Source organism: Parasteatoda tepidariorum, chromosome 1, assembly GCF_043381705.1.
Source record: "Parasteatoda tepidariorum isolate YZ-2023 chromosome 1, CAS_Ptep_4.0, whole genome shotgun sequence".
Classification (NCBI taxonomy): Eukaryota; Metazoa; Arthropoda; class Arachnida; order Araneae; family Theridiidae; genus Parasteatoda; species Parasteatoda tepidariorum.
This window is the reverse complement of record NC_092204.1, coordinates 30,311,022-30,338,228: the sequence shown is the minus strand read 5'-3', so window position 1 is coordinate 30,338,228 and position 27,207 is coordinate 30,311,022. Positions and strand designations below refer to the sequence as shown.

Genomic DNA, 27,207 nt, shown 5'->3' with positions numbered 1-27,207 from the left:
CAAAACGAGATTATGTCTGACCTCTCTGACCTTAAAAGAGGCATGATACTCGGAGCTCGCCTGGCTGGAGCGTCTGTGTCCAGAATGGCGAACCTTGTAGGTGTTTCAAGGACCACTGTATCAAGGACTCTGTTGGCATACACAAAGTTGGGTAAGGTGTCTTCGGCGAGGCACAAAAGCGGCAGGAAGTCGAAGTTGTCAGACCGTGATAGACGGGTGTTGAAGAGGATAGTCGCTCAAAAACGCATATATATATATATATATATATATAGTAAGACCCCGCTTAACGCTGTTTCGATTTAGCACACTTTTATTTCAAATCGGGGATTCCCCGAAATTGTGTCCGGGGACTCCCTCAAATATGTACATAACATATCCGAAACAGTGAAGTTGTGTTTCTTGTTTGGTGCGGTGCTGTACGGACGCATTTTTATCATTTGAAACATTTGTTCACATTATTGTAAGTATATATAAATTTATTTAATACTATAACGATCTTTAGTCTTTATCATGGGTGATAGTGAAAAACAAGAAAAAAAAGCAACCAGTAAAAGCATTTCACTGGAAACTAAAATGCAAGTGATTAGAAGATTAGATTATGGTGAACGTCAATCTCAAATTAGCGCTGCATTGAATTTGGAAACTTCAACAATAAGGATAATTCTTAAGAATAAAGAAAAAATACTGTCATTCGCAACTGCAACTCTGTCAAGCTCTGCAACTAGAATTGCCCGTTCTAGAATTAACATTATAGAGGAAATGGAAAAAAGACTGTCTATATGGATTGACCACGAAAGTGAAAGCAATATGCCATTAAGCCAATCTATCATAATGGAAAAAGCTAGAAGAATTTTTAATTACATTCAGGTAGAGGCAAGTGACAGAAGTGAAACTTTCGTTGCTAGTCGAGGATGGTTTAATAGATTTAAACATCGAAATAATCTTCACAACATAAAGATTACAGGAGAAGCAGCAAGTGGTGATACGAATGCGGCGGCTGAATTCCCAGCGACTTTAAAAACAATAATTGAACAAGGAAACTATCCTCCAGAATTGTTGATGAAACAGCCCTGTTTTGGAAAAGAATGGCAAAACGAACATTTGTATCCCATGAAGAGAAACGATCACCAGGATTTAAAGCCGCAAAATATCGCTTAATCCTTCTACTGGGTGGTAAATAAAGCGGAGATTTCAAATTAAAACCACTACTAGTTTACCACTCCAAAAACCCAAGAGCGATGAAAAGCATATCTAAATCACCTTTACCTGTAATTTGGGAGTCTAATAAAAAATCATGGATGACTATGAAAATTTTCCAGGATTGGTTCACTGTACATTTCTGTTAAACGTTATTGCGAAATTAAAAAACTTGAACAAAGAGCACTACTATTAATTGATAATGCTCCAAGCCACCCAACAAATTTATCAGACTTAACAACATGCATTCCAGTCGAAGTGGCTTTTTTGCCGCCTAACACAACTGCCTTAATCCAACCAATAGACCAAGACGTTATATCCAATTTTAAGGCTTATTACTTGCGGAGAACATTAAAGCAGATGTTTGACAAAATAGATGGAGAAGAGAAGAAATCAATAAGAGAATTTTGGAAGAACTTCAATATCATGAATGCTGTAGAAAACATAAACCTATCTAGGAATGAGATAACAGAAAGATCTTTGAAAGAATTAAGAATGTCTTTGCTCTTACTTTGAAAGAAAGTAAGAACGAAGACATTGGACACTCTGTCGATATGGATGAAATAGAGGAAGAAATAGTGGAATTAGCAAAACAAACCGGTTTAGATGAGGTAAATATGGAAGACATCGAAGAAATAGTTCAAGAAACAGCAGCTAATCTTTCTAATGATAACCTCAAGGAATTATCTGAGAAAGAAGAAAACAAAAATATTGATAGTAGTGATTTCGAAGAAGAGCAAAAAGAACTTTCGATGGCTTTTGTAAAAAGGAGTTTGACCACTATAACTGAAATTATGGACCAATTTATTGAAAATGATCCAAATTTTGACAGGAGTTCAAAAGCAAGACGGAGTGTTATAGAAGCTTTAACCACCTATCAACAACTTCTAACAGAACGCAAAAAAAACACAAACTACATTAGATGCCTTCTTGCAAAAAGGCAGAAAATTGAAAACACAAAATATAATGAATGATCTGACTGACTTAGAATTTTATTTGTTTTTGTAAGTACGTTTATTCGTTTATATTGTTTTTATTTTTGTAAGAAATAAATCATTGGTTTTATTTGTATTAAAAAAAAACATAATTATTAAATTGAATACCTAACCAATTTTCTATCCATCTTCCCCTAACCCCATTACTTACATGTTGAGCTGCCTAAGGGAGCAATTTTAGCCTTTTGATTAAGAAAATAGTTTTGAAAAATTACCATTATTCCATTCAATGAGGACATTTAAAAATGAATTTTTGCATTAATTTAACACTAGATTGTTACAAATTAAACTGCAGAGTTTTTCTTTTCACTTACTTCAAAGATAATATCAGTGACATTTATCATCTTANAAAGTATGAAATTTTATTTAAAAAACCGGAAAAAAAAGATATAATCTTTTCATCAGCCCACACGATTATATCCGCAAAAGATTATATTAAGATTATATCTTTTTTTTCCGGTTTTTTAAATAAAATTTCATCCTTTTTTTTAATACTGTTGTTTGTTATTTTTTTACTTATTATTCCCCCCTCCCTTTTTTTTTCATATGTCTAGAATTTTTCTTTGTTTTATTCTACATTTTGAACTTATCTAATGAGTTCTGTTTACTTGCAGCTTAAGCGCAATAAATGAAACTTATTGTTTTTCTTAACTTTCTTCGTGTTTTCTTGTATTTATATATGGCCTTTTTCTGTCTGCTGCTTCTGGACACAGACACAGTACACAGGCACAGACACAGACACAGACACAGACACAGAGCGATGTTTAACTAATTATTATAACCGAATTAATCATTCAATCACAATTTATTTAAGGATATTTTAAATTTTAAAGTAAAATTGTTATTGCTATCTAATATAACGAAAAACACAGTTAAAAGTTAAAAGCATTTTTTTTCTTCAATTTTTTGTAAATCTTAGTATATCTAAACCAAAAATAATAATTGTTTCTATTTATAAGATTTTTATGTAATACTTTAAAAAAAAGTCTGTTTATGTTTTAAGAAAACTTCCCATGAAATCTTTACAATAATTTTTTTCATAACAAATTTAGAAAAATCTTAGTGTGAAACAATAAAACGAAAAAATCAAAGCAGAAATAATCGTAATTAATTCAAAATATATAAATCAACGTTAAAGCGATTGTTAAATTTTACGTATTAAAGATATGTTTAAGGAAAATTAGACAACTATACTTACCGAGCATTTGCATTCTTCCAAAGCCAACAATGTGCAATATCTTGCCCAATGTAAGAATACTTTTAGGTGGATTGACGCAAATTGGTTTGCTGTACGGTGTGCAAGGAATGGAATGCTGTAGTTCTAAAAGGACTATATCATTATTCTTCTTACTGAAATCATATTCAGGGTGAATAATGATCCGTTTGACTAGTACTGATTTAGTAGGTCGATATTTACTTTTGCCTAACAATCCAATTCGTAGATTTTTATCTTTTATATCTTTGAAGCTGACTGGAGTCATCAAGCTCTCTAAATCCCTAGCATAAAGGAAATATATATTAATTCATTCATTGGTATTATAAGCTAACGTATTAACACAGTAAAACTTCGATATGAATGTGTGTCGATTTAGATACAGTGTGTCACGTTTAAATTAAGCTACCTTGATTTTCTTCCATAACTTGGCGCAAAGAAACCCAATGAGAACCAAACATATATATTAAAAATGTCTACAACTAAACACATATTTTCTGGGTGTAATTCACTTTCTGCTCTATTTTAACCGGAAAATGCATCGAATATGTAAAAAAAGGAGGAAAAGGATTTTAACGCCGAAATAAAAAAACAACTTCTAAATGCAGTTTATATTTTCGTCATGTTTGAATACGATTTGGAATATAGGATGCTACGTAACATTTATTAAATCCAGAAGACTTTATTACTAATGTTGTGCAAGGTTTAAAGAACAGCAACCATCGACCGTATACAATCCTTCTGAGTATAGCTCTTAAGTTTTCCTCGAAATATAGGTCAGGTAAAAAGACAGGACATTCATGATGTACGCCCCAGTACTCCATTGCTCATACTATTTAACTAAAAGAAGATTTTGCAATGTAAATAGAAGCATGGTTCTGATGGAAACTCCATCTTAGTCAACCAACTAATTTTCTCAACAACAAGAAAATAGAGATATACAGATTTCTAAAATATCATATATATATACAGTGGTGGCCAAAAGTGTGGACATTTTTTGAAAGTTTCATGTTTTTCATCTTTCGGTGCTTGTAGAATATATTAATTTTCACTTAAATACAAACGTTTATATATCAAATTGAAGGTAATTACAAAAAAAGTTATGCTAGTAATAGTAAGATCTATCTTAGATTTGCATTTTTTTAAAGGGATACTTACACCATCAATACTTAGTAGGATAACCCTTATTTTTTAAGACAGCTTCACAGCGTCTTTTCATGGAGTGAACGAGTGTTTGGAGTTCATCTTTCGTAATCACATGGTGCCAAGAATCAATTATAGCTTCAATAAGTTGTCTTTTATTAGATGGACGTTTTTTTCGTACAAGAATTTTCAAACGTCGCCGCAAAGTTTCAGTTGGATTGAGATCAGGGCTGTTTCCTGGCCATGGTAATATATCTATGCCTTTATTTTGAAACCATGCTTTGCTTACTTCTGCTGTGTGGCATGGAGCTGAATCTTGCTGAAAAATAAATGGTGCGTTGTTGGGAAAGAGATCCCAGATAGAAGGCATCAATTTTGTTTTAAGGACAGTTTCGATGTATTTTTTGGCATTCAGGATGCCATCAATCACTTGAATTCGGCCCACACCATCTGCAGACATAAATGCCCAAATCATGACATTTGTTGCGTTTTTGTAGTTGCTTCAATGCAATCAGGATGAAGTGCTTCACCTACTCTACGTATCACGTATTTTCTACCATCACAACCAAAGAGCGATATTTTACTCTCATCGATCCAGATTACTGGCTTCCATTGATTTTCTGACAATTTAATGTGTTCTTTTGCCCACTTAACTTGTTTTTTGCGTTGCTTTTGATTTAAATATGGTTTTTTCCTTGGAATTCTAGCTTGTAGTCCAAATCCTGATAACCTTCTTCTTATTGTTCTTGAACTTACTGCAATGCCCGCTGCATTCATTTCACATCTAATGGCATCTGATGAAATTTTTCCATCTTGAAGGCATAGCCGTTTAATTTTTCTATCAGCAGTAGCACTTGTGCATTTTTTTCGGCCTGATTTGGCTTTATTTTCCGCTGATTTCGTTTTTTCATAACGTAAACAGAACTTTCGTACACTAGAACAAGTCACTGAACCACCAACTTGTCTTGCAATTTCAGCATAAGAGAGGCCATTTTCTCTCAATATGACAATTTAGCTTCTTTTTGTAGATGTCCTATTAGTTCTTCTTGTTGATGACATTGTTTAAAATTAGTTTAATAAAGGACTTTAAGTATGTAAAAACTGCTATACTTTATTTAATTGTACTAGTATGCATCATTCTGCAAAATATTTCCACAACAATAACTCTTATACCATCCAAATAACCTAAACTATAGTTACAGACATTTGATTGGTCCTAAGAACAGTGTTTGTGATTGACTAGTACGCTTTTATTACAAAACACGTCCTTATTCAAAACGATTTGTGCTTGTTTGTTCTACTAAAATGAGCATAACTTTTTCGTAATACAGTTTTAATTTTGCTTTTGTTATTAAATTCTACATTAAATTATCTTCAAATTGATATATAAACGTTAGTATTTAAGTGAAAATTAATATATTCTACAAGCGCACAAAGTTGAAAAACATGAAACTTACAAAATGTCCACACTTATGGCCACCACTGTATGTATCTATACATATATTATACAGTCGGGCCTGTTAATCTCACGAGAAAGGCGGATCTCACGGAAATTTATTTAATTAAGAAATTCTATTAAAGTGCTTTAATATTTTTAGTAGAAAATACAGGCATATAAATAAATAATACCACATACATCTATTTACGTAACATTTTTTCAACATACCTTTAACACTGAAAATAATTTTTCAAAGATTTTTGACGTCTGATCTTCTTTCCTTCGATCATTGTTTTAATGTTAGAAAAAGCAGCAAATCCCACAAAGCCGTCATTTTCCTGGGATTCAAGAAAAGTTTGTAAGAAATCTACAGCTTTTTCTCCCTCTTTTGCACTCACTTTTGGTTCATTAACTTTTTTTACTCCTGCTACTTCTTCTTCATCTGAAGTTCCTTTGATATTATCTATAATTTCAGCATCTGTCAATGTTTCGCACATCGCCAGGGTCCCGCAGTGAACTGATCGTTAAGACACGGTTCCCAGCAGATCACCGGAGTCAAGCATCACTGGCTGCGGGTGGGTGACCACTTGGATCAGCCTGCGTAGGGATAGAGGGTGTGCGGTATTAGTCCTCGTTAAGCTGTTCTACCGTAAAGTTTCTCGACTTNGTTAAGACACGGTTCCCAGCAGATCACCGAAGTCAAGCATCACTGGCTGCGGTCAGTGTGCGGGTGGGTGACCACTTGGATCAGCCTGCGTAGGGATCGAGGGTGTGCGGTATTGATCCTCGTTTAGCTGTTTTACCGTGAACTGCTCGACTTCGCGTGCAGGTCGTCGGACTACCGAAGCGGGGGTGCCTTCCCTCTGCAGAGGATCAAAATTGTGATGGCATGTCTTCGGATCATCCTCAGGGATGTTTCCCAGACCGTCGCCAATGGCCCATTGTGCAGCTCTAGTGCGACGTGAATGAACAACAACAACAACACGTCGCCAGGTAGTTGCCCGCTTTTAAAAAATCTTCTAAATGATTGTCAACATTTATTCCCGATTTTATTGCATTCCATTCGTGCAAATCTGGCACTACATTTTCATTATCAACAGTTTCTTCTTCTTTACTGATGCCTTCTACCTCTCCTTCATCATCTTTACAGCTACTCTAAAAACCAGCTTGGATAGTCAATTTAGATAGTTTTCAGAGACACATTTCTCCAGGCATAATCAGTCATTCTGATAGCACCCAACGCATTTTTGCAAGAGAACTTTTTTCATCGATAGCATCTACAAGTCTGAGTACCAACTGCTTTCAGTCGTTCACTTTGAGACTCCTAATTATCCCTTGATCCATAGGTTTCAGTTTTGAGGTGGTGTTTCCAGGAAAATATTTTACAGTGATATTTTTCAAGTTTTATCAAATTGTTATGAGCAATGCAGTTGTCTATGAGAAGAATAGTTTTTTTTTCCGAATAGGTTTGTCTAAAGCAGTGGTTCCCAACCTGGGGGCGATAGAGCTTCTCAAGGGGGCGATAATCCTTAGGGGGGCGATCAGGGGGCAACGAGTACTCAAAAGATAAAAATTGCTAGTAATATTAATAATAAAAGCTATTTGAGATTAAAATTGAAAATATATATGAAACCTATTGAATTGAAAATATATATGTAGACAAAGAATTATGATAGTTAAAAATGTGCAGGGTCGTTAGTGCGTTATCGTTAGTGCAGGATCGTTTTCCTCATACTATTTGGTAACGCAGGCGGTAATCTGATAAGTCACTCTGTTCCCCTGAGCAATAATACTGTTTCCAGGCGTATTGATGAGATGGCCGCCGACGTTGAATCAAAACTCATCAAATTTCTGAAAGAAGGTAAATTTGCGTTGTACATTGATGAATCAACTGTGATAGATAACAAAGCTGTTTTAGCTTACGTGAGATACATAAATGAGAGTAAGGAGATTAACGAGGAAATGTTGTTTACAAGAACTTTGATCACTGATACAAAAGGATCGTCGATTTTTAAATTGGTCAAAGATTATTTTGAGGTAAAAGAAATTCCCCTCACAAATGTAAGTGCTTATGCAACAGATTGTGCTCCAACCATGTCTGGTTGTCATACTGGTTTTCTGTGTCACCTTTAAAAAGAAGTAATGGAAGTTATCTCACCATTTATTATGTCATTCAACGTCAACTTTTGGATGCGAAAAATTGGTTATTGCTGGCATCAATAAAATAAAAGTTAATTCTCCTAATAACCGTTTGTTCCGAGAACTTTGCCATGCAAATTATGAAGATTTCGAATTCCTGCTCCTACATACAGCTGTGAGATGGCTTTCAAAAGGAAACTGAGCCGTTTCTTCGAATTGCTGGATTCGGTTTCTAAGTTTCTCGACACCACTGATCCTGTTTTAAGTGAGAGTTTGAAGCAACGCAAGTTGTAAACTGCGTACCTCACTCATAGTTTTGAAAAAAGAAAGGAAGTCAACGTAAAGCTTCAAGGAAATTAAATGAACATTATCAAGGCTAAGGGAATAATATCTTCATTCATCGCCAAGTTTGATATCTACAAGTCAAACATTGGTCGCAAAGAGCTAATGCAATTTCCAACTCAAAAAAAGTGTTCAATGGCAGATATCGAGATTCTCGAAAATAAAATCTTAATTTTTACTGATCACCTTGATCAGTTACGGAATCAAGATTTAAAGATTTGATGAAATTAGAAATCCGGATTGGATTTTCGATCCTTTCTCTTTTGAAGTTGTGGATAAGCTCACTTCCTCATTGTAGACTGAAATTTTAGATTTGAAGTATGACTGAGAGGCTAAAGTCGTCTTTAAAAAATACGGTTACGAGTTAGCTTGGGTAGAGCTTATGGACACTTATCCGCAATTGTGGAAACAAACTGAGCCGCTTCTCATCTCATTCCCGTCAACATATTTATTGGAGAGAGGATTTAGTTCTGTCTTCCAGCTACTCAAAAAATCAAAGAGAAAGGTTGGACATTTGCTTCAAAGGAGACCCACGTTTAAATCTGACGAGCATAAGACCTGACATTCAAGCTTTAACTTGAAATACACCAAGCACAGGGCAGTCATTGAAGTGGTAAAAATGTACTTTCTCCCTCTTCATTTNCGATTCACATAATGGAGAAGATAGCTAATTTAGTTTTATATAAAAATCGTTTTTGAAGGATATATATTTATTAAAATAATTTTAATCAATATTTTGAATTCATTTTCAAAGCAGTATAGGTGAAAGTTGTATTGTTTCGAAATATTTTAGCGAAAAAAAAATTTCTTTTGTGTTTTTCTTTTGTGTTTAGGTGAAAAGTTTACAATTTTTTCACCTAAAATTTCGTTTAAGGTTTCCAATAACTTAGTCAAAAGATTTGAATACATTTTGAAGTACTTCAGGAACTGTTGAAATGAATCCAAAACATCTTGCTCTCAGCTCTAAAATTCGTATATCCAAAGCTATTTCAATGTGAAATTAATTTCTTGTAAGTATTTTGCGTTTATTAATCAAAATAATTGTTGAAAACTTTTTTGTGTTGCAAGTTGTTCAAGTTTTGTATACAAGTTTTTTACTTCATTTTAAATTTATGTATTTTTAAATAATCAAACAGAAAATTTCAGTGAAAATGGTCATATAGGTTTCAGAGTAAGGAATATTTTAAAAAAAAATTAAATTTTAAATATTTATATTTAAAGAGCTATTCAATTGAATTTTTGGATGCCGTTAATTAAAATTACATATCCTTTAATGATTTGAAAAATTTTTAATTTCAAAATCAACAAACTTCCAAACCAATATTAAACTAAATAATATGAAATCATCATATTTCATTCTTGGAACTGTCTTTAGAGAAACAAATTTTATATCTATGTCCGAAAAGTTTAATAGTTTCTTTAAGGTTTTTTGATAAGGGAATTTCTCACAAAGTGAAATTAACATTAAGGAGCCCTAACATTTTATAACCGTCGTTGAACAGCCGGACTAATTTCAGGTTAACAACTACTTGTGTTCAACTCCGTAGACTTGTAAATTTGAACCCAAGCCAGAAGACAAAAAACTTCTGAAAGAAATTTTGGGACCGACTCTTAACTATCAAGACTATATTTTTCTGATTGTACTCTTCGTATTGTTTGGGGAGTCAAGTTTCAAAATCTATCAAACAATTTTATACTTATTAAGGGAAATTATATTTTTTCAGTCTGATTTCATAATACAAAATAACGTAACTCAGCAATTAATTTAATTACACATAGTTATTATTAAAGTTTCAATCCTTTCATGCAGATGGGACACTGGTTTCCCGCTTATGTATTTTTTCTGCCGCTCTACTTACAAGCGAAAATAGATATTGTTATTATTTAATTATAAAACACAAATAAATGCTAAAAATTAATTGTTAGATTATCGGAATTATATTTGTACGAAAATATAACACTCTAAGAAAGTAGTTTGAAATTTTTTTTTCATTCGTATTCAAAGATTTATCTATAAATAGTTTTGCAAACTAAAGAAATTTCAATGATGAATAACTGTTTCTCTTAGCTCTAAATAAGTGCAAATATGTGCAAATTGAAAAAACTATTGCTTGGACGTAAGATTTTACCTTTAACGCAGAAAAAGAAACCTGTATTTCAGGCTGTATTTCATAAATAAAATTATTAAAATGTTAAATATAATAATTTAAACTGATTTGGACCTACTAAATAAATGAAAATTAATAAAATAAAAAAAAGCATGAAAAATATGTTTAATGAAATTTCTGCGTCAAAGGGATGATAACAATTAGGATTTCATTTAGTGCATGGAATTCCTATTACTTACAGGTATCTGCGAAAACAATGCGCTGCCGATAAGACAAATGTTGGTGAAATTAAAGCTCCACCGCATGTACCCCATGGTGTCGCTGATTTATCATGGATTATACCGACCTAAAAAGTAAATTCCCTATTTTTTAATCATGGTTCTGAAGACAACCAAGAAATTCATTGTTTTTAGAGTTGAATAAATGTATTTGTAATATTTTACTGTAGGCTCAGAGATCAGATAAAATAGTGGTATTCAGCGAATAATTTTATATCTTATAAATTTATAACACAAATTCAGGATTATAAGATTTTGTTCATCTTTGTGCCCTACATTATCCATGCTGATTATGAAGTTTCAAGATGTAAAAAAACTGCATGACTTTAAATGTGAAAAAAAAATTGTGGGCTAGCTTTTTTTTTCACAACGGAATTCAGCCCTGCATTGTTTTAGCTTGCAAAAGTTGAGAACTATTCATTGATTTTAATCATATCCACTTTTGAGGAAAAAATGATGGTGAATTTACTTTTAAGCTTAAGATGAGCTAATAAATAGCTTAGATGTTTATAAAATATATCTGATTCCAGAAAATTCTTTTTAGAACATTAGTGAATACAAAGGGATTCAACACAGCTGTTACATTTGAAGGAGTGATAGGATTGATTGAATAAGAATATAGTTCGTAATTGTTGTGCTGGTCGGTAGGGAGCGGGGCTCATGTCCGAGAGTTCGTGAGTTCGAGCACCGCCGGCCGAAGACTCCCCGTGTAGCAAAGTAACTGATGCACGTTAAATCTGTCGAGTCGCAAAAGTCCTCCATGTTCCCATAACAAATCAATACCACTGGGGTACTGGATTGGAGATCGACCGTTCTCTGATTCTGGTCAAAATTACGATCTGTAGATGATTAAATGGATCTATGAGTGGGTCAGCCCTATAAACGGGGGTGACGTATGGCGTGGCAGAAGTCGAATTCTTGGCCATAGATGGCGCCACTGGAAATCAAGAACAATCGCACCCCCTCTGCCTAAACAGGCATACGTCAACAACAACAAACAATCACTCTGCATAGTTAAAAGCTTTACTTCGTGTTCAGTATTCAAACTGTAGCATTTTTTTTCTTCATTGGAGAAAGAATTTATTTCAAAGAACATCCTTGAGTGTTGTTGGCTCAAGAAATAAAGCGTTCGCCTCCCAAAGAGATGAAAAAGGTTTTAATCCCAACGAAGGCTGATCGATACAAATTCTGCATCCACCTCGAGCCAACCACATTGCTCATGTAAAATATCCTCAGTGATAGAGGGATCATGGGTTAGAGTCCCCTAGTCATGAGGCTAACCGTGGGAGATTTTCATTTTTTTCCTATCCATGTAACACAAATGCGAGTTAGTTTCATCAAAAAGTCCTCCACGAAGTCAAATTTCTCCAAATACTTCAACTCTTTTGACTTCTGGATTGGGTTCAAAATTACAAGTCTACAGAGTTGAACTTTGATAGTTATAAATTAAAAACTGGGTCGGCTATTCAGTAACAGTTATAAAATAAAATAAAAGAACATCTTTAACACTATTTTTCAAAACTCTATCTTTAAGTGCATTGCGCGTAAAGTTATAATTTTAGCCTATCTATGTCATCTCGCAGTAAACAATTTTGCGGGCATTTAAACAAGCAAATGAATTTTGTTATTTTGTAAGTTATAAAATATTTTTAAACATCGCTAATTTAGCGAGATTTTAACACTTAGATGCAAATTATATAAATCAATGAATAATTTTCAATTCTTATACATTTTTAATAGTGCAGAAAAACAGCATTGAAGAATAATTACTTAATTATACTCCATTATTTAATATTAAAAAATTAGATGATATACATATTTCATTTTAAAAAAACTTGATTTTATTCATAATGACGTTTTGCTCTATTTTCAGAATCAGCACAGAAGCCACTGGCTAAATATAATATAAACTTCATCTAATATTCATCAATAACTACTACGAATTCTAAGCAGGTATGAAAATAACACACAATTTGCAAAAATACGTTATTTCATATAACAACCTAACTTCTCAACATTTTTGACTCCGTTTCATCAAAACTATTAAGCAAATTGTAAACATAATGAATAGAAATTTTTAAAAGTTTGATTGAAATTATATTAACTGATATAACAATTTTAAACTACTTTAAATGCGTATTAAATACATAGCTAGAAATTGAGCTAGTAGAAATTCATGACTAATAATTTAATTTGAAAAAGCCTTTTCTAAATTCTTTTAAATTAAACATGCTCAAACGTGCAAGCAATTACGCTTTCCATTTTGATAACTAAAATAAATAAAATTATTATTTAATAATTTTTTAAGAAAAATATTTGATAAATCAAAATATCAAGGAGACTTTTTAAACCTTAAATATATTCACTTCTACTTTAGTTGAATTGTAATTATTTTTACCTTGTTTTAAAAAGTTGAACGAGAATAAATTTCTGTTCCTTTCACTTGTATTTACAAAGAAAAAATTTATTCAATTTAGCAAACAAATATAAGAAACTTAGAAACAAGTAGAATTGTCAAGCCAATTTTTTTAAATTTAACATGCTTAAACATGTACGCAATTGCTCATTCTCCCCTTAATAATTAAAATAATTAAAGCAATTAAATTATTATTTAAAACTTCGTCAAAAAATAACAAATATCAAGGGTACTTTTTAAACCTTAAATAAATTCATTTCTATTTTCCTCCTCCTCATCATCATAGTTGGCCAGAAAGTTCAATGTGGGCCAATGCCTTCCTCTGAATATTTCTCAATGATGACTTCCAATTCATCTTTGATCTCCATTTCTTTTCATTAATTGTAAGAAAATCAGACTCAACTGAGTCAGCCCATCTCAACAGCTGCCATTCCCTTTCTCTTGTTCCAGTGGGTCTAAAAAGCAGTATCTTTTTCATCGTATTGTCAACACTCATTCGAATCACGTGGGCCATACAATTCATTCCATTTATTTTTATGTCTTTAATAATATCGGTTTGTTTATAAATCTTATACAGTTTAAAGTTAAATCTCTTTTTCAAGTTATTGTTTTCATTTACACTACTAAGTATACTTCGCAAAATCTTTCTATCAAATACTGTGATACAATTTTGTCTATTTTAGTTACCTTAATTTACTTTAATAATTTTAAGCTTCCATTAAAAATTGAACGAAAATAAAATCCTATTCCCTTCATATGTATTCACAAAAAAAATTTAATTCACGCGACAAATATAACAAAACTTATAAACGAAGAGAATTGTCAAGCTGATAAGTTTTCTTCAAACATTAAAAAAGAAATACTTACAATCCAAGGATATTTTCTGTAATCTTCAACTTTTTTTCCATTGATAATGCGCTCCTCGGTGAAACCAGATACACCGCATGCTCTAAAATTTAAGTTTAAAAAAATTTAATTTCGTACCTTTCGCAGAGTGAACAAGAGCTAAAAGAGACTCTCAGAATAATAGAAAAAGACTTTTAGGTTAAGAGTCAAAATGGGACAAACATTTTGTAAACTTCTGTTTGGTTTTAATCTATACATTTTAATGTATATTATTTTGGGTCGAAATTATAGAAACGAATATTAGAATTTTGTTAGAAGAGCGGTAACAGATCATAAACTAGAAATGTTTTTCAGGCATTTAAAAAACAATTAATCAAAATTTTGCCAAAAGAGCGGTAATAGACCATGAACTAGAACTGTTTTTCAGGCATTTAAAAAACAATTAATCAAAATTTTGCTAAAAGAGCGGTAATAGATCGTAAATTAAAACTGTTTTTCAGGCATTTAAAAAACAATTAATCAAAATAGAGAAATTATTTTTTGCGATCAAGCAAAAGTTATTTTTAATTTCTATAAAATGAAATATAATACTGAATCTAATAAAAAAAAATTTAAACTCACGACATTTATTGCAATGACGGTGATGATGACCAACCTTGTGATGTTTGATAGGATGTGCTTTTCCTTTAACCTGAAAAAGTAAAATAAAAAGCATTGTTACAAAATGTTACAAAAAATGGAAGCAAACTAATAAGAAAAATGCAATATACTCGTTGAGTTTATAGTTTAAATGAAGTAAACAAGCGAGATCGAATCAAATGTGTAATCTAACAGACGTTATTGAAAATTCAAGAAATACTACATTTAACCATTAAAAGTAATTTTAAACATAAATATAACCATTACATAATTTGAATTTTCTTATTCGTCCAAACGGCATTATAATTTCAATACGTACAAACCTATTAAACTCTTATAATAAAATTTTCTGCTGTCAAATATTAGTAATAAATATTTATTTTCTTTTGTATCTATTTTAAACACATGTCTTTAATTTTCTAATTGTATATTATTTTGCATGAAATGAAATATCAAAAAATTTATAAAAATAATCCAAAATTTTTAATTGCGAGAAATTGGTCACCTACATCTGTTAAAATACATCCAACTTAATACAACAAACATCAAACATAAATTTAAATACATCAAACACAAATAATATGTTTGAGTACTCTTATTTGAATACTCTATCATCAAGCCTAGATTAATTTAAGGCCAAGGCAAACAATATTTCGTCTAAGCTTAAAAAGTAAAATAAAACAGATTAGCAATCAAATGTCTATTTTAACCCCTTGACCAATCATTAAACATTTCTTGATATAGAAATGATCTTTGATTGCACTGTAAACAACAACTCTCAATGGAATGTAGTTGAAGACGTCTAAGTCAATCATCAGTTCTGCGAATCAGTTCTTTTTCGGGGGAAAGGGTGTAAAATATAAAATTAAATTATCCAATAGAATTGATGAAGAAAAAGGGAGACCAGGCTCCATTTTTGACTGGTACGCAATAAAGGATACCATTTTGAAATCTACACGTGAAGCTATCCCAGATCTGGGACAACGAACCTGAAATGAGTGGTTTGACAATGATTGCAGAAAGGCTGCAGAAGACAAGACCAAGCCTATAGATTAATGCTACAAAAGCACCGTACGAGAATTTTCGAGGAAAAATGTAGGAATCTGAGAAGGCTAGAAAACAAACCACATAAAGAGAAAAAACCGGCGTTCCTGGAGGAATCATTGAAAAACCTTGAAAGTTTGAACAACCAAAATGAATGTAGGAGGTTCTACAGAACTGTCAATTTCATGCGAAGGGACTTTAAACCAAAAACAATCACCTGTAGAAATAAAAAAGGAGAGTTAGTAAGTGAACCCAGAAAAGTAACTAATGTGTGGAAGGAATACTTTCAATACCTACTTGAAGGCGGAAACGATGCTGTCGACTCTCGGATCGACCAAGCCGATTCAGTCACTTCCGAGAAGTGAAAAATCCTCCACCCTCCCCCGATGAAATGAAGCTCGCTATTAAAAAACTTAGAAACTACAGATCGGCTGGTCCCGACTGTATTCCATCTGAACTTTTTAAGGTTGATGAACCTGAATTTATTAATGCTATCCATTAGATCATGCTTAAAATTTGGGACATGGAGAAATTGCCCATTGAATGGGAAAAAGGCTCTATCTGCCTCATCTTTAAAAAAGGAGACCAACCTGAATGTCCTAACTACAGAGGCATTACCCTACTCAATATGGCATACATAAAATCTTCTCCAATATTCTTTTTACTTAGACTCCAGCCTTTTGCTGATAAAGTGGTTGGAAACTACCAATGTGGATTTAGATCTCAAAGGTCCACCATTGACCAAATCCACACTCTAAGACAAATCCTGGAGAAAAAAACTAAATATAACATCAAGACTTTTAACTTATTTATAAACTTCAAGGCTGCCTATGATAACATCAAGAGGGATAAGCTGTATGAGGCAATGAGTGAGTTCGGTATACCTGTAAAGCTTGTTAACCTTACCGGTGCTACGCTCAATAATGTGAGGAGCCGGACTAAAATTTAAAACCATCTTTCTGAACCCTTTGTAACTGAGAGAGGCTTGCGTCAATGTGATTCCCTTGCTTGCTTACTTTTTAACATTGCTTTGGAGAAGTGTATCCGAGATAGTGTATTGGAAAGAAGAGGCTCTCTCTGGAATAGGTCTCTTCAAGTTTTGGCCAATACTGATGACATCGATATAATTGGAAGGTCAGAAAGGGATGTCAAAGAGGCTTTTCGAGCTCTCGCAGCAGCTGCCACAAATATGAGTCTTGCTATTAATGAAGATAAGACAAAATTCATAAAATTTTCGTCTTCAACTGTAAAAACTGTCAACTTTTGAAAGAAAGATCCTCAAAACCATCTTTGGCGCAATTCAAGAAAAGACGAACCAGATATAACTTCTTGCTATACCGACTCAACAAGCAGTCCCAAATTTCACAAATAATTGGCAGTAATAGGCTGATATGGCTGGGCCATCTATGGAGAGGCCTTGAAAATAGCACCATAAGAATAGTCACCTTTAAGAACCCCTAGGGGTCACGTACCAGATGCAGACCCCCTTTTAGATGGCTGAACAACATCGAAAATGATTTGAAAACCCTAAATATTAGAAATTGGGAGTTTCCATGGATAAGAGGCTCTGGCGTTTGTCAGCTGTTGAAGCATGCAAGAGGCTGTTGCCCTGACAAGGAAGAAGAAAGAGAGTAAATGCTTGAATTGATTTCCGAATACAATAATACAGAAATCACAAAAGAAAGCTTACAAATCTGTTTTGCTTTAACTACAATAAGGACTATTTCAAATCTAAGAAATGTGAAAAAGATCACAATATTAATTTTATTTAATAGTTATGATAAGTTGTATATCGTAAAAAAGCAAATATATCTTTTTCCCTGGAAAAGCAATGAGAATAAACGGTTTTATGTTTAAAACAAATCTGAAGAAGCTGAAATACTTTCTCTAATGTAGGCATAGGTTTTCAATCCAAAAAATCAATTTTATTATTTTTAAGTAATTACAAGATTAATTTTGTGTAAAAAACTAAAACATAATTTACAAGAACCCAAGAAAAAAAGGGAAATTAGGAAATGTTTTTATTTAATTATTTAGAGGGTAAAGTTCAGCTCTAATTTTAAAACGATCAACGGTCTTTAGAAAAAAGATATAGTTCGTTTGTTTGTGTACACTTTTTATCATTAGTAATTTATATAAAAAATATCTTAAAAATGAATATTATAGATATATACAAGAAAGGAACAACTTTTTGTCTACTCACACATGAAAATATTGTTAATAACAAGGAAATACGTAAAATTTACATGTTTAAATAATTTTCGTGGCATGAAACTTTTGAATAAAAGATTTTATAAATTGTTTTGTTGTTTTATTCAATTCTCCTATTCCAAAATTCATTTCCAGCGAAACAACATATTATCCATTGTAATGCACTTTCGTTAAAAATCCTCAACCCCAATTTTTTTCATTGTTTTTATAATTTTCTTGGAACTATTTCTGTCGGCATTGTTGATTCATATTTGCTACTGACGTTTCAGTATATTCGCTTAAAAAATACATAAATAACATTAAAAAATCTTTTTTATTCAAAATCACGAAACAAGTATACGTATTTTGAATTACCTAGAACTAGATCATAGATTCTGTTCAGACTCATTTGTTTAATAGTGACTGTTGTTATTTTCGCTCCGTTATAAAAATAATGATACATTTAAAATTAAGAACAAGATTTTGGATCCTATATTCTTTCTAATGTTCATTTGACTTTTCTCCTCGATGAAAAATTCGTAGAATTGTAGTCAATTCCCTAAAGATTTCAATAATTAAAAATCAGATAGTTAAACAGAGAAATCGAATGTTAAAAAATCAGATACATAAAACTCGATTTCTCAGGAACTAATAACTAATTTCGTTCAAATTTTGTATTTAACCTTATAAAATAACACTCTTAAAAATATATGCTTTGCAGTTCTAAATATTTTCGACTCTAATTAAATAAAGTAACAGAAAATAACAATTGTTATTAAAAATAGATTTTTGATAGAAACTATTATTGTATAAGTGAATTTTATAATTGCGTGTAAGTATATTAAAAATTAGTTGAGATATGACAAAATACGCAGAAAGACAAATGAGCATTAAGGGGTCCAAACTTTTGACCCTACTTCTGCCCAAACAATTAGGACCACATATCCCAGATTGTGACTCCTCTCTGCATTTTGGGAGTAAGAAATCCGAATCAGTCGAAAAAAGAGGTATGTATACTCATAAAAACGTCATTGTATGTCTGATTTGTATCTTAAAATATTGTCTGCACTAATCAGTTTACATATTTCAGGTCAATACCTTGAATTATTAAGATTGAGTCTTAGAATGTGAGGATCCGATTATTAGATCAAACGTTAGTCGGGGTGATTTTTTTAAGCCTACCGTCTACTGATTTTTACTGTTAATCCTCACTACTGGGCAACGTGTTCCTTTATTTTCTCTCCAAGTGAAACTATATGCATTTCATTTTCAACGTTTTCCTATTCTCTCAATCATCCGTGTAATATGAGTGGGAAAAGAGCCGTGTGCGGCCTCAGGTGTTCAGTTAAATGTTCATGACTATGATTCGACACATATTCCATACATTTACTGTTCAGATGAATGAGTTTATGATACCTCTCAGAAGAATAAATAAAATATACAGGTAAAAGAATTTCTGTTTAGAAGTTTTTCTGTAGGCTTTCTAGTACTTTACATCTAAGTTGAAAGATCAATTTCGATGAAGTGCACAGAAGCCGAAAGTACTGTTCCCCTCATCATCGTTAAACTTAATCCGTTGTTCTCTCTGATCGCCTCAATTTTAATAGCTTTACTTTATGCAATAATCTATATATATATTTCTCTTACACGGCACCAAAAAAACCCTCATTACAACTCCCCGAATGGCAACGTTAGAAAATCGACCAATGATTACTGCTGAAAATGTCACATGACAAATGTCACATGAGCTGGCTCAACATATAGCGCATTTAAAAACAGAAACAATAACCAGAGTGAGCATTATCAGGTTGTTCAATTCAGATTCATGCCCTAAAAAAATGATAATATTTAATTTAAGCTGGCTCAACATATAGCGCTTTTAAAAACGGAAACAATAACCAGAGTGAGCATTATCAGGTTGTTCAATTCAGATTCATGCACTAAAAACATGACAATATTTAATTTAAACTCAATTAGGAATTAATTAATTAATTGAAGTGAGAATGCTTTAAAAGGCCGCTGTTGAATTGATATTTTTCTACTGGGAGCTACCTAAACGTCTAAAAAACGTTTAAGTGTTTGTATTGAATGCATTGAATTTTTTTATATTTCGCGTTTATTTATGCATTGAATTTTCACGCTTTAAAATGCAGAATATTAGTGAAGCAATATTTGATAATTTATTTTGCTAATATGTTTCTTATTTAGCTAATGTTTTGATTTTTTCACCATGTACAATCTAAATAGCTAATATACTTTTTTAAAAGCCAATAAGAACATTGGTAGAATTCTTCTACATAAGTACAATACTATGTCTTTGATGATAAAATACTATGTCTTTGATGATAATATATTATGTCTTTGTGCTAGAACATTGTGTTCATTGGCGAGCGAGCGCAGCGAGCCATGGTTCACGGCGTGAACCACATAGGATTGCGTAGCAATTCTCGGGGGTTGGCGAGCGTTAGCGAGCAGGGGGCGGAGCCTCCTAGTTTTTTATAATTATCGTTTTCCACTATTAAAGAATGATATTCATTTACTTCTAAAAACAGCCTATAAGAAAATTTATAAACTGCCCTTACTGAAACATTAGTGTACGATTAATCTTTCTGGGGATTCCAATAAATACAGATCATTTCAGTTATTTGCATTGAATTTCCGATAATTCCTCATTTCTCTCTAATCGCCTCAACTTTAACAACTTCACTTTATTCAATAATCTTTTATAATTAATATTTTTCACTATAAATTGAAAGTAACGCCCACTTTATACTCAAATTTTCAAGGCAATGAATATTCCATAGAGTTCTTCTAAAAACACCCTATGAAGGGAGTTTGTAGTTCCACCCTAACTGAAACATTAGTAGGCGTTTTAGCTTTTTGGTGATTCCAATAAATGCAGAAGACTTTAATAAATACAAAAAGCTATTTAGGTAATTCCAATAAATACAAAATGCTATTTAGGTAGAATTCCACATAAACAGAAGATTACCTAACATTTTAAAATAATATTGACAAGAACATGCAGTTGCACGTATGTGTACTTTGGTATACATGGCAAAATTTATGACAGCGTAGTAAACAAGTAAAATCGCATTCTATTATAAGCATTTATTTTTATATATGTTTAGTTACGCTTTTATGTGTATTTTAATTTATCGTTTTATGTTAAGGTAAAACATTCGATAACTTTAATTTTTTGCGTTTTTTTTCTATAGTTTTGAAATTTATCTCAAAGGATTATTCATTTTTTATATTTAATGTTAGAGTCTTTCCAATAATTATTTATTTTGAGTGGTTTACATAATTAAATAATTTAAAAATTGCAATTTAATAAAGTATTGCAATATACTTAAATATTCGCTTTTTTTTCGTAAATTCGTTTTTTTTTTTTCTTTTTTAATGTAATTTTTTTTCTAAATAATTATTAAATCTAGTCATTATTTAAATTGACCATAATCTACAATATGTCTGATTATTCCTACTTAAGGTGCAATGTAACATTTGAAATATTTATATTCCTTTACTTAGTTATAAGAAGAGGTAAACGGTAAAATATATTTTGTAATATTCCTTTACACTTCAACAGTGAAGAGGTCAAACTGGTTTGCAGATGAAATGGTAGAAATTTTCTTTTCCGAAAATATAATTAATTACATATGGTATAAGTTGTTAAAATTTTGAAACTTCGATATTCTCACAAGAATGCATTCAATTGAGACTTTTCAGAAGGGTATGATAAACTGCTCTTTTTTTTAAAAAAGGCTCTATTCTATCGCGAACTCTTTATTGTGAAGTTGTTCTTTTTTTTTTTTTAAGGGCGTAAGAATTGTTTCTTTCCCTTTGTTCCTAACGTTTTCTTTACTAACAAACTGAATTTTTTCTTAAGATATTAAATCTAATCTAATTGCGATACATTTTATAAAGAAATCCTGACATTATAGCATTGAGTTGTCACCACATATATGAAAGAGTAAAGAAGTCCTGTTTTTAACATTTGAAGACAAATTATTTGGAAGCACGTGTGTGTCAAAGATAACCCAAACAATCGAAATAATCCAGTTATTTATATTTTAAATCTACCAGTTTTAAAATTAAAAGTATTTTAATAGATAAAACAATAATTATTATAAACTAACTCTATCAGGATCAGGTAAAATTCTTTAGTAGTAATTACGAAGGTTCGAGTCGCCGATATTTATTTAAATCTTGGTGGCCTGAGCTGCTTTTGAAAAATGAAATGGATCAAATTCAAAACGCACTCTATTCTGTGTGGTGTTAATATTTGTGTAAAAGTGTAGGCGTTACTTTTTCATTGAAATTTGAAGAAAGAGCTTAACAAATTGCTTCTAAAACTAAAATGATTCTAAGCTTAGTCAAAATTAGTTTAATTGCAGAGGGAAGGAAGAATCCAACTTCTTATCAGAATTTTTATAATTATTTATTTTATTTCCGGAAGGGACCTCTCTTGGGGTTTACTTTCCTTAGGTAAACACTAGGATTCCCCCCCCCCGGGTTGCCCTAGTGATCTGGCCTCTCCCTTTTCTTCTCTTTCCTCTCGTCATGGTTGCCAAATTTACTGGTGAACTCTTTTTGTCTGTGTTCGATTACCACTCTCTTGTATCGGACAATGATGAGAAGAGACCACCCACGTGTTCGCCCTGAGTGGAGACCCGTGTCCTTGGAAAAGTTGATCCTGTGAATCTTCCTACCCCAACACACTGCTTTGACCCCTACTTCAGGTAAACGGAATGTATATATTGGCCTGTATACATCACCCTGATAGTCACGACTGTTGTCTGTCTGCTAGGTCAAGCCCAGAGTCACTTACTGTTTGTCTAAGATAGGTACTCTGACCGCCACTAAGTCTGCGGCAGTCTGGTGCTATGGAAACAAGAAGAGGGCATTTTAAGGAGGGTAGCTTCGATGAAGAGGTCTCCTTTTCTCTCGCCGAAACCAGTCCCTAAGAGGGACCCCACACCCCTACTTGAAATAATCATACCATAGTCACCGCCACAGCTCCAGACGAATGTCTGGCAGAGTACCTATCTTAGACAAACAGTACTGGGCACCTCGCTAAGTGCTTCCACACTGCTTCAGGGGTGATTCGCTAGCGTATAGTTATTGGTCATCATCAGTGTTAACAGATTTCTTTCTATTTTTTGCATCCTCTTTAGTTGGACTCCGTGGTGGGAGGTGCCGCTAAGAGTGGAAGTGGTCAATGTTTTCTATGACTGAAAGTAGCAAAGTGTTCAGTTCCGCACACCATGACAAAAACAACAGAACAACCCCTTTACCGTTAAACTACGCTCGATACTTTATTATCAATTTGACTAATCCAACTGAACCGAACACCTGTTTTTCTAAAATATCACGAAAATTTCGAGTCACTGGGCATAACTATCTTGTCATTGTATAATTTAAACTTATTTTGCATAAGTCATAACCTTGAAATAACTACTTTTAAGTCAACAGTTATATTTAAATTATATTCAAAAAACTACCATGTTATTTTAATCGATCCAGTATTTTATAATAATTTTTGTATTTTGTTATTTTATTTTTTGCTGATTAGCAAAGAACAAAATAAAGACTCACTAAAAGTAGAATTAAATCACATTTTAATATTCTCGAGTCAAAACTAAAATTCGGGACAAAATAAACTGAAAATAATTTCTGTCCTCCAAAGAAATAAAACCAGAAGGATTCTACTCATCAACCTCAATAATGGAAGGTTATCCGTGAGGCTGCTTTGGAAGGTCTTTGACGTGTTCTCTGATGAAGTGAAAGTAGGCATCGGTTCTCATGAACACAGAAGGATTCTTAAGGCTGCAAAAAAGATCACCATAAGAGACCACTCCCACGCTATAAAACTTATGTTTATGCTGAAGGAACATCGAAGTTCCAGAATCACCCTAAAACATAAAAGGTATGAAAATTAGAAGAAAAAAAATAACATTAATCAGGTAAGAAAACTATATTATTTAGCGTCAGATAGATACAATATAGTACTGAAAACGCTAGACTATTTTTTTATTATCACAATTATTACGGAAAATGACATCTTAATTTTTAATCTAAATTTTTAATCTTAATCTTTAATCCTAATCTTTAATCCTAATCTTTAATCTTAATCTTTAATCTTAATCTTAATCTTTAATCTTAATCTTTCATCTTAATCTTTAATCTTTAATCTTAATCTTTAATCTTAATCTTTAATCTTAATCTTTAATCTTAATCTTTAATCTTAATCTTTAATCTTAATCTTTAATCTTAATCTTTAATCTTTCATCTTAATCTTTCATCTTAATCTTTCATCTTAAAATTTCATCTTAATATTTCATCTTAATATTTCATCTTAATATTTCATCTTAATATTTCATCTTAATATTTCATCTTAATATTTCATCTTAATATTTCATCTTAATATTTCATCTTAATATTTCATCTTAATATTTCATCTTAATATTTCATCTTAATATTTCATCTTAATATTTCATCTTAATATTTCATCTTAATATTTCATCTTAATATTTCATCTTAATATTTCATCTTAATATTTCATCTTAATATTTCATCTTAATATTTCATCTTAATATTTCATCTTAATATTTCATCTTAATATTTCATCTTAATATTTCATCTTAATATTTCATCTTAATATTTCATCTTAATATTTCATCTTAATATTTCATCTTAATATTTCATCTTAATATTTCATCTTAATATTTCATCTTAATATTTCATCTTAATATTTCATCTTAATATTTCATCTTAATATTTCATCTTAATATTTCATCTTAATATTTCATCTTAATATTTCATCTTAATATTTCATCTTAATATTTCATCTTAATATTTCATCTTAATATTTCATCTTAATATTTCATCTTAATATTTCATCTTAATATTTCATCTTAATATTTCATCTTAATATTTCATCTTAATATTATAAAATATAAGATTAAATATTACGATTAAATATTAAGATTAAATATTAAGATTAAATATTAAGATTAAATATTAAGATTAAATATTAAGATTAAATATTAATATTTAATCGTAATATTTAATCTTATATTTTATGTCCTACAGTTAAATTCGCAGTCCTGGAACTTTATCTAACGTAGGAATGGATTTATGCTCGGTGTATGTGCATAATCTAAAAACAAATAAAATAAGCAAAATTATGTTGTATTTTTAAAAGGAAAACTAAAAATAAAAATAGTGATTAGGAAAATATGTTTTTGTCTCAATCCTTACTGTCTCAAAAAGGATGAGGGATGTGAATTCAAACGTAAGATTTATATGTAACTTCGGTAGTTTTTTCTCTGGAAAATGGCACAAGGTGCCATTGATTTTTTTTCATTTCCACGTTTTAGGTGATACATTTACCAACAAGATCCTAGATCTAGTTTTTCAGAGCGCAGATGATATTTTGAGAAAAGCTGAATTAAAAAATGCAGTTTTAAGATTCTTGAAAGTTTGATTATGGCTGAAAGTTTTAATAACCCAGGAAAATGATGGGGAACGTGCTCCATTAGCACAAAGCAGGTGCTAATAGAGAATTTTAAAATTCAATAAGAATTGTTCAGTGAAAAGTTGAAATTCAGTTTTTTGCTGTGCTTTTGCATAACGAAGAAGTACGGTGAAACGTAGAAAACAGAATTTTTCACTAATTTTGACAGTGCAGAATTCTGAAAAGAAACAAAGCCCCATGGATATGACTGCCTTTCCATGCCTGGACAGCGATATACTAATAATATAGCAAAAAGAAACTTTTGGGTATTGTTACCTTTATAAAAACACCATTAAACATACCTATACTTAACTTTTAAAGAAATGACCTTGAACTTTGAAATTTTCTACAGGGATGAGAAAATTTTTTGGAGGCTTAAACTAGCATTCATTTATTCTTATCTACTTCACCCTTGAAAAAATCAAGCCTATTAAAAAATGCAACTATCAAAATTTTAGATTTTTTTTTGGTTTTCAAAATAATAACTCCTAATTAATATACAAGAAAAATGTATTGAAAGTAAACAATGATAAACCCACTATTTTCAACAGCTTTGAAATAGGATTTAAAATTTAATAAGATAAGCTGTTAGTCTCAACAGTTTAGACTGCCATTTATAATTTAACAGGATAGAATCTGCTTCAACTGCTGAAAACGACTCAGGAATGATAGGCTTCCTATTCAAGCATTTTTAGAGGCTTACCTAGCAGAGTTTCTTTCTTTTTTTACTTTTTTTTTTTATAATATTAGAGCTTGCACATAAGTTTTTGTAATTACGGAATGGCAACTGTGAAGAGAAAGTAAATTTAAGAAAAATAAGATTACTATTTGAAATATTTGTTTTATGTTGTTATTTGGAAGAAGAAATAAAAAATAAAAAAAGATACGTACTTTGCAAGCCTTTGAACGTTTATCTGTCACTAAACAAAGTTCCCTTGAAGGTAAGAAGTTGGGATACTGAAAGGAACATTCTTTACTGTCAACAATACGTGAAGTACCTTCACGAAGTTCTTTTGAATGCTCTGAGAGATGAAGAAACAGAATCGAAATGTCAGTGAATTTTAAATTTTTTAGGTGACAGGGGTACATAGTGTGTTATTATCTAACACAGAGCTTCTGGTTAAAATATGAGCTATTTGGGAAATGGTCGGAATTTCGATTGGTGATAAATTTATTTTGATATCGTTATAACTTTTGTTGCAGTGATTCAGACAGACTTAAGACTTTCATTGACATTAAGCACAACGCTACTGTAAAAATTTGAGATCTCTAGCTAGCATAGTGGTCAAAATTTCATTTGGAAGATTGTACTCTGATAAATTCGTAAACAGTTAAATAAAAACGTATTAAAATACTAAAACCCCATACTTATAAACTTTAATGAGACAACTGTTTACGTTAAATTTTAATCTCTACTTTCTAAACAAAATTTCATGATAACTTAGACATTTTCATTTATAATCAGCATATCGGAAAAAATAATCAATCAACAAAACTTTTTACATAAAAGGCAAAAAGTTAATTCTTATAAATGCAAAAACCTTAAAAGTTTGATTAAAATTAATTTGTTCCAATTAATTTTTTTAACTTTTCAATATGCCTAAATTTATATACTGTTAAGTCTTTTGAATCGACAATGCTTGATAATGATATACATATATACATACATACACACAAATATACATACACACACACACACA

General features: G+C 31.4%; 4 protein-coding genes across 4 annotated transcripts in view; 2 read left to right on the top strand and 2 right to left on the bottom strand.

Annotated features, from left to right (window-relative positions):
* The first annotated feature begins 510 nt into the window (after positions 1–510).
* Positions 511–1,158, top strand: LOC139426386 (putative CENPB DNA-binding domain-containing protein 1). Its single transcript, XM_071185129.1, has one exon. The coding sequence runs from the start codon at positions 511–513 to the stop codon at positions 1,156–1,158; it is 648 nt and encodes a 215-aa protein (XP_071041230.1).
* Positions 1,159–2,865: 1,707 nt separating this feature from the next.
* LOC122269656 (putative serine protease 46) lies at positions 2,866–14,860 on the bottom strand. Its single transcript, XM_071185124.1, has 5 exons — positions 14,737–14,860; positions 14,137–14,216; positions 10,815–10,921; positions 3,391–3,689; positions 2,866–2,960 (listed from the first exon to the last, which is right to left on the bottom strand). Exons 1-5 carry the CDS (start codon positions 14,828–14,830, stop codon positions 2,866–2,868), a joined length of 675 nt encoding a protein of 224 aa, XP_071041225.1. The 5' UTR covers positions 14,831–14,860.
* A 1,461-nt stretch (positions 14,861–16,321) lies between these two features.
* On the top strand, positions 16,322–17,065 carry LOC139426384 (uncharacterized). Its single transcript, XM_071185121.1, has 2 exons — positions 16,322–16,723; positions 16,838–17,065. The coding sequence occupies exons 1-2, from the start codon at positions 16,322–16,324 to the stop codon at positions 17,063–17,065; spliced, it is 630 nt and encodes a 209-aa protein (XP_071041222.1).
* A 6,558-nt stretch (positions 17,066–23,623) lies between these two features.
* Positions 23,624–27,207, bottom strand: part of LOC139426928 (serine protease 45-like) — a 5,831-nt gene continuing 2,247 nt past the window's right edge. The window contains exons 2-3 of the mRNA XM_071187097.1: positions 26,399–26,529; positions 23,624–23,903 (exon numbers count right to left, since the gene is read on the bottom strand). Coding sequence (XP_071043198.1) covers positions 23,724–23,903; positions 26,399–26,529 — 311 coding nt within the window. The 3' untranslated portion in view covers positions 23,624–23,723. The remainder of the gene's footprint in view (positions 23,904–26,398; positions 26,530–27,207) is intronic.